At 37.1% G+C, this 12,685-nt stretch overlaps 2 protein-coding genes across 9 annotated transcripts in view; one reads left to right on the top strand and one right to left on the bottom strand.

The window, feature by feature from the left end:
• The window catches only part of ESCO1 (establishment of sister chromatid cohesion N-acetyltransferase 1), a 78,592-nt gene extending 66,241 nt beyond the window's left edge, over positions 1 to 12,351 (top strand). For 4 of the 5 annotated variants that reach the window (XM_027127576.1, XM_027127575.1, XM_027127573.1 and 1 more), the window contains one exon: positions 5,024 to 6,183. In XM_027127576.1, coding sequence (XP_026983377.1) covers positions 5,024 to 5,171 — 148 coding nt within the window. In that variant the 3' untranslated portion in view covers positions 5,172 to 6,183. Of the gene's footprint in view, positions 1 to 5,023; positions 6,184 to 10,504; positions 10,555 to 11,636 lie in introns of those variants that run through there. The other variant, XM_027127577.1, reaches the window with a different exon arrangement.
• Positions 12,352 to 12,371: 20 nt separating this feature from the next.
• GREB1L (GREB1 like retinoic acid receptor coactivator) overlaps positions 12,372 to 12,685 on the bottom strand; it is a 260,136-nt gene continuing 259,822 nt past the window's right edge. For all 4 annotated transcript variants that reach the window (XM_027127567.1, XM_027127568.1, XM_027127569.1 and 1 more), the window contains one exon: positions 12,372 to 12,564. In XM_027127567.1, the coding sequence (XP_026983368.1) occupies positions 12,401 to 12,564 (164 nt within the window). In that variant the 3' untranslated portion in view covers positions 12,372 to 12,400. The remainder of the gene's footprint in view (positions 12,565 to 12,685) is intronic.

The following is a 12,685-nucleotide window of genomic DNA, read 5'->3' as shown; positions in this document are numbered from 1 at the left end:
GGCCACGCTCACGGCCCCAGCCGCTCCGCGGCATGTGGGATCTTCCCGGACCGGGACACCAACCCGTGTCCGCTGCATCGGCAGGCGGACTCTCAACCAGTGTGCCACCAGGGAAGCCCTGTGAGTGCTTTTTATGTGAAGTTAACCTGAGGGGGAAGAAAGCACTATGGGTTAAGTATTATTAAACCATTTTAACTTTTTAAATTTGCATCTATGATATCAGGCCAAAGTAACCCACTTATTTCAAATTGCGTTCAATATTAGAGAATCTTAAAGATAACCAAAGAAGTATGGGAAATTTCTTGGGAGTTTAGCTTTTGGGAAAATTTGTCTTAATTTAAGAATAGTATTTGTAAATAATCTAAATCTCTTAATAGTTTTTCTTCTTGCTTTTATTGCTTGATTTTTAATCAAAGGTATAGAGAAGATTCAGAAAATTACATGTTTTTTGCTCTTTAAAGCATCTTTGCTAAAGGATTAATGAAAGAGGTTTAAATTAATCATGCAAATGAGGTTTTTTAGGTTGGTCTCTTGTGTCTGTTTATTCATAGAATACCTATCTACTACTACTTATAGGTATAGCTTTCAAAATAATCCATTATTGTTATAAGTGAGAGCCTAAGACTCTTAAGTCTCTTAGAGCCTTACTGTGTTTCAGGTCTCTCTCCCTTATTTTTGTTTTATCAATGAGTAGTGATCCAGAAGGGCTTAGATCTACCTACCCTTCTCTTCACAAGAGGCAGGTCTATTTTTAGCTCTTTCAGAACTAAACCTGGAAAATGCAGCTGATTAAATAATTGTCCTAAATGAGGGTATTGTCCCTCCTTTAAATCTTGTAAAACTTAGGTCTTGTCAAAACCATAAGATGGTTCTAGTTTATAAAAACATAAAACATTGTAGTCATTGTGTTTGTTCTGTGTGATACTGAGATTGCCACTCTAAGCTTCCTGTTAAAACCATAGAGGTTTCTAACTTTTTTCATTTATTGTTCCTTTATGTACCCATCTCACCTTGTTACGATTACAATATGAAAATTCTACTAATAGTCTATATCCTGGCAAATTTTAAAACATTTAAAAATAACAGCTTTATTGAGATATAATTACATAGCACAAAATTTATCTTGTTTTTAGTTAACCATTTTTTCTTCCAGTTTCATTGAATTATGATTGACATACAACACTGTATGTTTAAGGTATACAACAAATGATTTGACTTACATACACCATGACATGATTATCACAATAAGTGCAGTGAACATCCATCATCTCATATAGATACAAAATTAAAGAAATAGAAAAATTTTTTTCCTTGTGATGAGAGCTCTTAGAATTTACTCTCTTAACAACTTTCATATATAACACACAGCAGTGCTAATTATGTTTATCATATTATACATGACATCCCTAGTACTTATTTATCTTATAATGGGAAGTTTATACCTTTTGACTGCCTTCATTGAATACCCCCTCTCCCCAAATCCCCACCTCTCGTAACCATAATCTGATCTCTTTTTGAGTTTGTTTGTTTATTTGAAGTATAATTGACCTACAACACTATGTTAGTTCCTGTTATACAACATTGTTTCTGTATTTTTATACATTTCAAAATGGTCACCACAATAAGTCTAGATACAGATATGTCACCATACAAAGATATTACGTAGTTATTGACTATATTCTCCATACTGTGCGTTTCATACCATTGACTTATTTATTTTACAACTGGAAGTTTGTGCCTCTTAATCTCCTGCACCTATTTCTCCCTCCCCTCCTGCCACCCTCCCCTTCCCTCTGGCAACCACCTATTTGTTCTGTGTATCTATAATTGTGTTTCTGTTTTGTTACGTTTATTTGTTTTGCATCTTAGATTCCATGTGTAAGTGAAATCATACAGCATTTTTCTTTCTTTAACTTATTTCACCCTCTAGGTCTGTCCATGTTGTAAATGGCAAGATTTCATTCTTTTTTGTGGCTGAGTAATATTCCGTTGTGTGTGTGTTTGTGTCTGTGTGTATGTCTCTGGTTGTGTGTATACACACAGCATCTTCTTTATCCACTTATCTATTGATGGACATTTAGGTTGCTTTCATATCTTGTCTATTGTAAATAATGCTACAATGAACACAGAGGTGCATATATTTTTTCTAATGTGTATTTTTTTCCTTTGGGTAAGTACTCAGGAGTGGAATTTATATGGTCATATATGGGTCATATATGGTAGTTCTATTTTTAATTTTTTTGAGGACTCTTCATACTGTTTTCCATAGTGGCTGCACCGGTTTACATTTCTACCAACTGTGCATGAGGGTTCCTTTTTCTCCACATCCTCACCAAGACTTGATATTTGTTGTCATTTTGATAATAGCTATTTTGACAGGTGTGAGGTGATAATACCTCATTGTGGTTTTGATTTGCATTTCCCTGATGATTAGTGATGTTGGACATCTTCCCATGTGCCTGTTGGCCCTCTTTTTGTCTTCCTTGGGAAAATGCCTTTGCAGATTCTCTGCCCATGTTTTAATCAGGTTTTTTTTTTTTGATGTTGAGTTGTATGAGTTCTCTGTATATTTTGGGTATTAACTCTTTACTGGTTATATCGTTTGCAAATATCCTCTCCCATTCAGTAGGTGGCCTTCTTGGTCATCTTTTTAAAGTGACACTTCACTGGGTTTTAGTATATTTAGAAGGCTGTGTAACCATCACCACTGTCTAATTCTAAGACATTTCCTTCAGTCTCCCCAAAACCTGATACCCAATTTTCCCATTTCCTTCTCTTCCAGCTTCTGGCAACCAATAATCTACTTTTGTCTCAATAGATTTGCCTATTCTGAACTGTATTTTTTTTTAATGTTTATTTATTTATTTAGCTGCATCGGGTCTTTGTTGTGGCATGTGGGATCTTCATTGCAGCATGTGGGATTTTTCGTTGTGGCGCATGTTGTGGCATGTGGGCTCTTCGTTGTGGCATGGGCTTCTCTCTAGTTGTGGCGTGTGGGTTTTCTCTTCTCTAGTTGTGGCGCAGGCTCCAGAGTGTGTGGCATGCAGCCTCTCTCATTGAGGAGCACGAGCTCAGTAGTTGTGGCGTGTGGGCTTTGTTGCCCCACAGCGTGTGGGATCTTAGTTCCCTGACCAGGGATTGAACCCACATCCCCTGCATTGGCAGGCGGATCCTTAACCATTGTGCCACCAGGGAAGGCTGTGTATTTTTATTTCTCTTGGTAAATAGAGAAATACTTGCGTATGTATATTTCTTTTGGTACATACGTAGGAGAATTGGGCCATATGGTAACCATATAACATTTTGAGGATCTGCTGAACTACTTTGCAAAGTGGCTGCACTGTTTTACAACTCCACGAGCACTGTTACAAGGGTTCTAATTTCTCCTCATTCTCACCAACACTTGTTCTTATCTGTCTTTTTAGCCATCCTAGTGGGTATGAAGTGGTATTTCATTGTGGTTTTTGATTTACATTTCCCTAATAGGTAATGATGTTTGTTGGCCATTTATATATATCTTCAGAGAAATGCCTATTCAATCAATCCTATGTCCATTTTTAAATTGGTTCATTTGTCTTTCTCTTCTTGAGTTGTAATAGTTGTTTATATATTCTGGAGATGAGTCCCTTATCAGATATATGATATGCAAATATTTTCTACCATTTTATGATTGTCCTTTCATCTTCTTAGTATTCTTTGAAGCACAGAAGTTTTTAATTTTGAACTCCAAATTATATATCTTTTTTCCTTGTCACATATCTAAGAAACAGTATCCTCATCCAAGGCCACAAAGATTTAGGCCTGTATTTTCTTTCAAGAATTTATAATTTTAGTTCTTATATTTAGGTCTTTGATCCATTTTAAGTAAATTTTTGTGTATGATGTGAGGTAGAATCCAACTTCATTCTTTTCAATGTGGATATCCAATTGTTGCAGCACCATTTATTAAAGAGACTTTTCTTTCCCATTGAATGGTCTTGCCACCTTTGTCAAAAATGATTGATCATAAATGTGAGGGTTTGTGTCTGGACTCAGTTCTTTTCCATTGGTCTCTTATGCCGGCAACCCACTGTCTGGAATACTGTAGATTTGTTGTAAGTTTTGAAATAAGGAAATGTGAGTTCTATAAATTTGTTCTTTTTTAAGATTCTTTTCACTATTCAGTGTCTCTTGCATTTTCATATGAATTTTAGGACCAGCTTGTTAATTTTTGCAGAGAAGCCCAGTATAGATCAATTTGGAGAGTAATGCCGTTTTAGCAATATTAAGTCTTCTGATTCATAAACATGGGATGTCTTTCTGTTTACTTAAGTAGCCTTTAATCTCTTTCCACAACGCTCTATAGTTATCATTTTTTAGGTCTTGCATGTCTCTAAATTTAATCCTAAGTATTTACTCTTTCAGTGTTATTGCAAATGGACTTGTTTTCTAAATTTCATTTTGAATTGTTCATTGCAAGTGTATAGAAATACAATTAATTGTTTAATATCGATCTTATGTCCTACAAACTTGCTGAACTCATTCTTTATTAGATCTAATAGTTATTTTGTGAATTCCAGAGGATTTTTGTATATAAAAGATCATGTCATCTGTAAAAAGAGATAATTTTACTTCTTCCTTTCCAATGTGGTTGCTTCTTATTTCTTTTGCTTGTCTAATTTTCCTGTTTTAATAGAAGAGGTGTGAGCAGACGTAGCCTTATTACCCTGTTCCTGATCTCTGAGGAACAGTTTTCAGTCTTTTTTTTCCATTAACTTTGATGCCTTTTGATGCTCTTTATCAGGTTGAGGAAGTTCCTTCTATTTAGAGTTGTTGAAGTATTTTTATCGTGAAAAGATGTTGGGTAAATGTTTTTAAAACTATGATTGCTTTTTATAAGACAATTATTTTTAAGTTTCTAGAATATACAGCATTACCTAAAAAGTCTTTATTCAAATTTTGACAGGTTTTTCCAATTTTAATGATTAAAAATAATATACTTTTTTTTTTTTTACCCTTTTACTCCCCCCCCCTTTTTTAATAGGAGTAACTTTATATATGGCTCATACTTGAGTAAAGAAGAAATTGCTTTCTCAGATCCTACTCCTGATGGAAAACTGTTTGCAACACAGTACTGTGGCACTGGTCAGTTTCTGGTATATAATTTTATTAATGGACAAAATAGCACCTAAAATAAATTCATGCCTGCAGTCCAGAAGACATCTACTGAAGAGAATGGATTGGTTGCTGACTTTAACCAGGAACTAGGGCCATTTTTATTACAATGAACTCAGGACTGGCAACAACTCTAAGGTTGTTCCATTTTCATAAAATTGGAAAAAATGCAGTAATTGCTTATTGTTGTTTTGTTTTTTAAAGAAGATATTTTATTATCTTTTACAGAAATTTATGATTGATGTATTTTATCTATAGTTATTTAGACATGTTTACATGCAGCAGATAATTGTTCATAGTGGACTGAAACTAATGCAAGGACTATGGTCTCAGTGATAAGTATATTTTGAAGTTCTTAATTATGGAAATATACCAGTGTAGCTTGGTACTGTATTTTTTTATATTGATCTGCTGATACCAGTTATAGTTTTAAAGATTGTATTTTCACAGAGTGGAAACCAATGTTTTTGCATTATTACTCAAGGAGGGTGTGATGTTACCTGTTTAGGAACTCAAAGCTAATTCTTAAAGGGTCTGGTATATAATTTAAAAGAATCCTCACAAAAAAGCAAAGCCGAACTTTTTCTTCCATTTCTCTCTTTCCGCTTCTTAACAGCAGCAAAAAGTGGAAGGTGGAAAAGAATTGAGGCTTTCCTTCTTGGAGAGCTGTAAGTGACTAGAATTAGAATGGTACCCTCTAGTTTATTTATTCTTTCATTCTGGTTTCACTTTTTAAAATAAATGGCAACTGGCACACTTCGGCTATTAACAGTCCCAAAGAGATTTATGAAAACCTGTGGAATAGTTGCAAGCTAAATATGGAGGACTTGGTATCTGCTTCGTTACTCCTCAGAAATACTACACTGGGTATATGCCCTCATTATTGGACTTCATTTTGATACTTGTCTATCCTTCATAGTGCCCTCTACTTTTAAAGGGTTTATATGTTGAAAAACTGCTGTGGCCTTTTATGACCTGTATATAATGTAGAATAAAATAATAAAATACTTGATAGCTTTTTCTAAGTGATAAATGTGATAATGGTGTATTATTATTGTGCTTTTTCAGGAAGTTTGTTAGTTTTGATACCTTGAAATAAGATTAAAACACTGGCTTCTTAAAAGGTAGTTTTCACCAGTTTGCCATAGGATAAGTATGTCAGTAACATCTCCAAAAGACAAGATCCTAACATCAGAATTTTCTGCTCTTTCAAAGAAATAAAGAGCCATGGCCCAAGAATGAAGCACCACTGTGATTTAACATAGATTAATTTTATGAGCCGAAATTAAAACCAGCTAAAAATTAGGGCTTTTAAACTATGATTAACAGACAGGTATATATTTTATCACCCTTAGATGTGTGCTTTTAAAATTAATAGAGTGGTGTAAGGCTCTGTAGTCTTTATAGGGTGGAGTGGTAAGGCAGTGTAAATTTTTCCCTCTGATTCATCATGATGGTCCAACTCTCAGCACTGCTTTTCTCTTTGGGCTTGAGACTCTTCTAGTTATCCCTGGTCTCAACGTTTGCCTGACAGGGACTGTAATTTTTTAAAAACAGGATGAAATTTTCAGGTGTAGTGTAGATGTCCTAGTAACTGTTAATCTCATAATACAGACGCAATTTCCATATAAGCAATAGTATGCTTCTTTGGGGAGCCAAACTTGGTGGTTTCAAGGGGACTTGGAAGTAGAGAGGCTATATTTATTGGTTGGTTTAAAGGTTACCATTACTAGGAAAACGGTTTTTCATGTTTGTATTAAAGACACAGCCCCTCAAATAAGTTTTACAATCTAGCTATTTCTCTAAGAACAGAATTATTAATAATATTTAACACTTGAATGTTTGCCATGTGTCATACCTTGTGTTTAGTGATGCATTATTTTATTTAATTATCATGACAACCCCATGAGGTAGAGTTTACAAGTGAGGAATCTAGAACTTAGACGATAATTAAGGGCTTACAGTAGCAGTCTTTGTGAAAGATGCTGAAAACTGAACTAAACCTATGATGTGTGGGTGAAGATGAGGAGACAGATGAACTCTGAGGAGATAAAACTGAAGAACTGATAGAGTTGATAACTGACCAGAGAAGGATCATGACAGGAGAATCCAGAGTAATTTTCATTTGGGTAATTGACTGAGAAGGGCATCCTGGAGAATTAGGTTGGCAAGATTAGATGGGGAAGGATGTGCTCAGTTTTGCTCACAATTTTAAGGTGGTTGCAGAATCTCCAAGTGGAGATATATCTATTTTGTATATAACTGAACATGCAGATCTAGAGCTTGGAAAAAGGTTGAACTAAGCGAATTTATTTAGTTATTTTAGTTATTTGAAGGTTTAGAAGAGATCGCCACCCTGAGGTTTATGAACTGAGAGGGTAGGAGAGAGTATTGAGGAACACCTGAGAATGCACGTGCAAGGGAAGAACCATAAGAGAGTGGTAGAAACCAAGACTCAAAGAACGGTCGACACTGTCACACCACAGTTGAAGGCTGAAGAGTGATGATAGAAGAACGGTCTCTGTGGAGTGGTGGAGGCACTGGTGGACACAGTGAGTAAACACTAATGGCCACAGACATCGAAACAGGTTGATTCTGTAATTGCTGATTATATAAAGGCGCCTGTAAATTTTTTCTCAGCTACCCTTGAATAGTTGTTGGTCCATTATAAAAATGTCTAGTGTATGGACATTATAGGAACCACCAGTGTAGACAGGAACCATGAGCTCTTAGGGGTTATGCCCTTGTCTGCATGGACATACAATGGTTTTATTTCATTTTGTAAGCATTGTAAAAATCAGTATTTTACCAGTTCGTAACATGCAAGAGTGCATTTGGTATATCTACTAAAAGCATGTATTGTAAGAACAGTAAGTACGGTAGACATGCAGTGATATTTTAAACTTTTTTTAAAATTAATTAATTATTTTATTTTTGGCTGCATTGGGTCTTCGTTTCTGTGCGAGGGCTTTCTCTAGTTGTGGCAAGCGGGGGCCACTCTTCATCGCGGTGCGCGGGCCTCTCACTATCGCGGCTTCTCTTTTTGCGGAGCACAGGCTCCAGACGCACAGGCTCAGTAGTTGTGGCTCACGGGCCCAGTTGCTCCGCGGCATGTGGGATCTTCCCAGACCAGGGCTCGAACCCATCCCCTTAATTAGCAGGCAGATTCTCAACCACTGCACCACCAGGGAAGCCCCACACGCAGTGATATTTTAATTGTTGCTTACTTTGCATGGCTGCCCAGCTAGGGCATCTGGGTAGGAACACGGCCACATTCCTGCCTAGCTGTAGTTCATCGGCAGTTAAGATGGTTGAATTGATTTCTGGGATAGCGACTGCAGGCATACATATACCTTCTACCTGTTCTCATGGCTCTTGGGCCTTCTGGCAGATAAAGGGAAGATTCGGTCTTATAACAACAAAGAAGTGGTTAGAAAACTTTTTTTTATTTCTTATTATTCCACCTGCCGTCATAATCACTGAAGCACAGTTGACCCTTGAACAACATGGGGGTTACCCCACACAGTTGAAAATCAGGTATAACTTTACAGTCGGCTCTTCATATCAGCGGTTTGCATCTGTAGACTTAGCCAACCATGGATTGTGTAGTATCATAGTACGTGTTTTTTTGGAAAAAATTTGTGTATAAGTAGACCCATGCCGTTCAAGCCTGTGTTGTTGAAGGGTCAACCGTAGATGCTTTCCTTAGCTTACTACTTGACAGTTAAGACATAAGGAATTTGTAGTTTGAATGGCTGTTTCCTTGGCGTCAGAAGTTCTTCCTGAAGTCATCATTAGTGACAATTTTTTTGTTTCTTTTTTGGGTTTTTGTTTTTTTCAGGGAAGCCAGTATTTGATTGTTTTATCAGTATTCTCTTAGACTCAGAGGAAGCTTATGGGCCAGTTGCCATGACTGAAGACAAGCCTGACGAATGTTTGTTCCCTGATGTTGTTCAGCTCTACGTAGTTGAATACAAAGGTACAGCAGAGTTTCACAGCTGTTAGTCTTTCTAAGGCAGCTGCTTTGGAGCCTTTATCCTGAATCTGTCATCATACTTAAAATAGTTATTGCCCCTCCTGAGGTAACAGCCAGGGGCCTCTGGCCCTGAAGAATGCTTTTATGGTTCTATATCAGTCTATTATTTTAGCACTCTTGCTAATAATAGAACTGAAAGGCATTTCTTTTCCCCTGGAATAACAAGTTAACTCTCAAAAGTTGGTGAAATAACACCTTTAGGGTTATACTGCACAGTTCTACCAACCCAAAGTCTGCTTCTCAGGACACGAAAGTGAGTATAGTTGCCATCTGTAAAATAAAAGATTGGGGATGTACCATGAATATTTCTAACGTCTCTTTAATAATCATTTCTAGAGCTGTTATTCATAATTGTGGCATCTGCAAATGGGCATGGTATGTAGATACCTTATACGTGTGTATCTTCTTTGGATAAGCTACAGATTTTCAGTGAACAAATATTTACTTTTTTGGACTGTTATGCCAGAAGAATGTCTTAGAGTCATCCAACCTATGACACGTGGACTTCTAGCCTTTCTTGGACATTGCCGTAGTCAGCTTATTCCATTTTTGAACATACCAGAACATGTAAAGAAAACAAACTTTCTCTTTGGGGGGGTGGGAGAGAATTTTAATACATTCACCAAATTAAAGGACAAGAACATACTGTAGACACAACTTAAGACAATTTAGAATCACAAACAAAATGTGAGGTAGACTGACGTGAAATTCACCAAATTTTGGTTAAGAAAATTTTACAGTAATAAAGTAACACAGGTGCCTCTTTTCCTAAAAATCACAAAAAGCATTTGCATAAATTACAGCCAAAAAAATTGAATACAACAATTCTCATTGTAATTTTAGTTTACATTCAGTATTAACCTGTGTGAACTGTCAATATGTGGCAAGGTTCAACAGGTCTATAGGTCAGTTATTATGCAGGCCTAGTGAACACATTCACACCACAATATTCTTAAGGGATGGCAAGGCTCGAAGTGGAACACACCAAGGTACGTATTAACCAGTCATGGTGTCCTGTGCTTGTGCAATTTTATCCTTGCAGGAGAACGACCTAACATTCTCTAAAGAATTATACTGATAAGGTGATTTTAAAAGATCCAAACCTTAGTAAGATAGGCATTGAAAAGAATAAGCAGGTCAATTTGAATTCTCCATCACTGGGGTGATGGGCTTTTGGCTTTATTCTGGCATTTCTCTTCCCCAGAGTTAAACAGTATTTAAGAGATCATAAGCATTTGATTTTTCAGAGTGCAGCCCTAACTAATGTGGGGTCCCCTCAGGTCAAGTAACTACAAAAAATTTTCCTTTCCTTAGACTATGAAGCCATAAAGCCTGAAGAAACCCTGAAAGGCCATCTGCTCCAGGTACAACTGTTTTAGGATTATTTCAAGTATTTTATTTATTTGCCCTATAAATATTTTTGGAATATTGCACAAATAGTTGGTTTCTTGATATCGTCTGCGTTAGGCCCTTTCAACAAAACAGGAACAACGGAAATGCATTGATATCTAAATCAGCCTGCCTCAGAACGTACCTCTTTGCCAAAAATTCTGCTGTACTAAAATTGAGTATTTTTAAAGCATCTATAAGGCAGGTCCTCTTTCAAGGTCAGTTAAAAATGGAGTTTAAAGGAATTGTTCATTTCAAGAGACATTTAAAGCATCATAAGTAGCTACATTAAAACCAAGAGATCTGAAACCATTTTCAGATTAGTACATGCCATCTTTTCACTAGCTGTAAACTCCTTGTTATCACAAACTAATAAAGCTGGTCAGTTAACACTGTTTGCTCTAAGTAAATGCAGGCTTCAGGCCATAAATATGACATCGATTCAAGTTAAAAATGGCCATTTAAAGTGGGAATAAAGTGGTACATACGGGCTAATGAGAAAAATGTCAAGAGATTGTTTAATGATGAGAAGTGGAGTAATTTAAGAGTAAGCTTCCAAAAGACCTAGTTTGTTCTAGAACATTTTCTAAAAATCTGTTTTTGATTAAAATATGTGGTAAAAAATCTGTAGAAACTTATGCCTCCTACTTTTGATACTGAACAGAGACCCCCTGTTGATTTTAATGAGTCAAAGAGACTTACTGGCATCTTCTTTAACACACGCACACCCCACTGGTAGGATTAAGTAAAACAGCCTCTCTTTCTACGGCTCTGTTTCCCATTTCAGCAATTTCTGTGGTGGTGTCAGTATAAGGCAGCTAATATTCATTCAGTGTATCTTTTAAAGGAAACTTTGCTTTAGTCTTTGAGAGGAAAGAAACTAGTTCCACTTCACACAGAAGCTAAGCCTGCCTGACATTTAGCTTTGCTGGTGCCAACTGCTAAATTCCAACCAAACAGGGTGGGTGTGGGGTGACTGCTGAAAGCTTCTGAATTGGCTCAACTACTGAATCAGGCTCTCCTTGTGTAAGATTAAACACTGTTCATATTCTCACAGGCGTGCTTAAGAGACTGAAAACAAAGAATGGATAAAGCAAAAGAACTTAAGCCAGGAGAAGCTGCATGAATACACACAATGCCTGCTCTGCATTTACTAATTTGTTTGTTCAGTTTAAATAGTAAACTTTTAACTCCTGTGGAAATTTTGCCAAAAGTTTCAATACATACAAGATTATAAATCTTAAACTAACACTGCACAGAGAAAGACAAAGCTACTTCTTTTTTTTTTAAATACAAATATCTTCTACATTCTATCATTTCAGACCCCTGAGTAATACTGTACCAAAGTACAGATCTGAAGAGAAACTGAGGGTTCAGGCCTCAAACGTTAATCTTCAATTAATTCCACACCAACGGTGTGAGTCTCACGTAACACATTCAGGCTAGCTAATGCTGAGAGTCAGTTCCCCCCCCCCCCCCCCCCCCCCCCCCCCGCCACAGCATAGTAAAAAAACAATGCAGACTCCCTGTGGCCTCTCCAAAGCATAATCCTCCTCAGCCCCCCGTAGGCAGACCACGTCTTAAGTAATTGCATAACTACCTAGGGTGGAGTTAACCTGAATTTAAGTCCTGAAATTGGAACTGAAGGAGAGTGATGCCCCCCAGGGATCTAGGTCAGATTTGGGGGGTTCTTTGGAGAAGAGACAAATATGTTGCACTTGGCTCCACAGTGATTGTACTTTAAAGGAAAAAAGCATCCTTAATCGTTACTACCCCACCCCACCTAGGCATCCCTTTGCTGGTTTTGGTCTCTTCCAAAGCTCATACGTGACGTCCGGTAAGAAAGTAGAGGGGCTTGTCATCGGCGCTGTTAGCAGTTTGAAACTCGTCTCGGAGGCGGAACTGCCACTCGTCCTCTAGCTCTAAGCGCACAATCGTCTGGCGTAAGGAACTTCGGTCTTGGCAGATGACACACAGAGTAGCACCTTCAGGAAGAGAGCAGAAGTGTGTCTTAGGCTCAGGGATTGAAATGATGAAGAATCTTACCACCTCCCTCTGATTATATCCCCTAAACTAACACGTGAGAGAACCAACATACAAAGTAAC

This window comes from Aethalodelphis obliquidens, unplaced genomic scaffold (assembly GCF_003676395.1).
Source record: "Aethalodelphis obliquidens isolate GAN/ISIS:26980383/991018 unplaced genomic scaffold, ASM367639v1 scaffold32, whole genome shotgun sequence".
NCBI lineage: Eukaryota > Metazoa > Chordata > Mammalia > Artiodactyla > Delphinidae > Aethalodelphis > Aethalodelphis obliquidens.
Note: the sequence above shows the minus strand (reverse complement) of the source record. Positions and strands in the feature narration are given on the sequence as shown.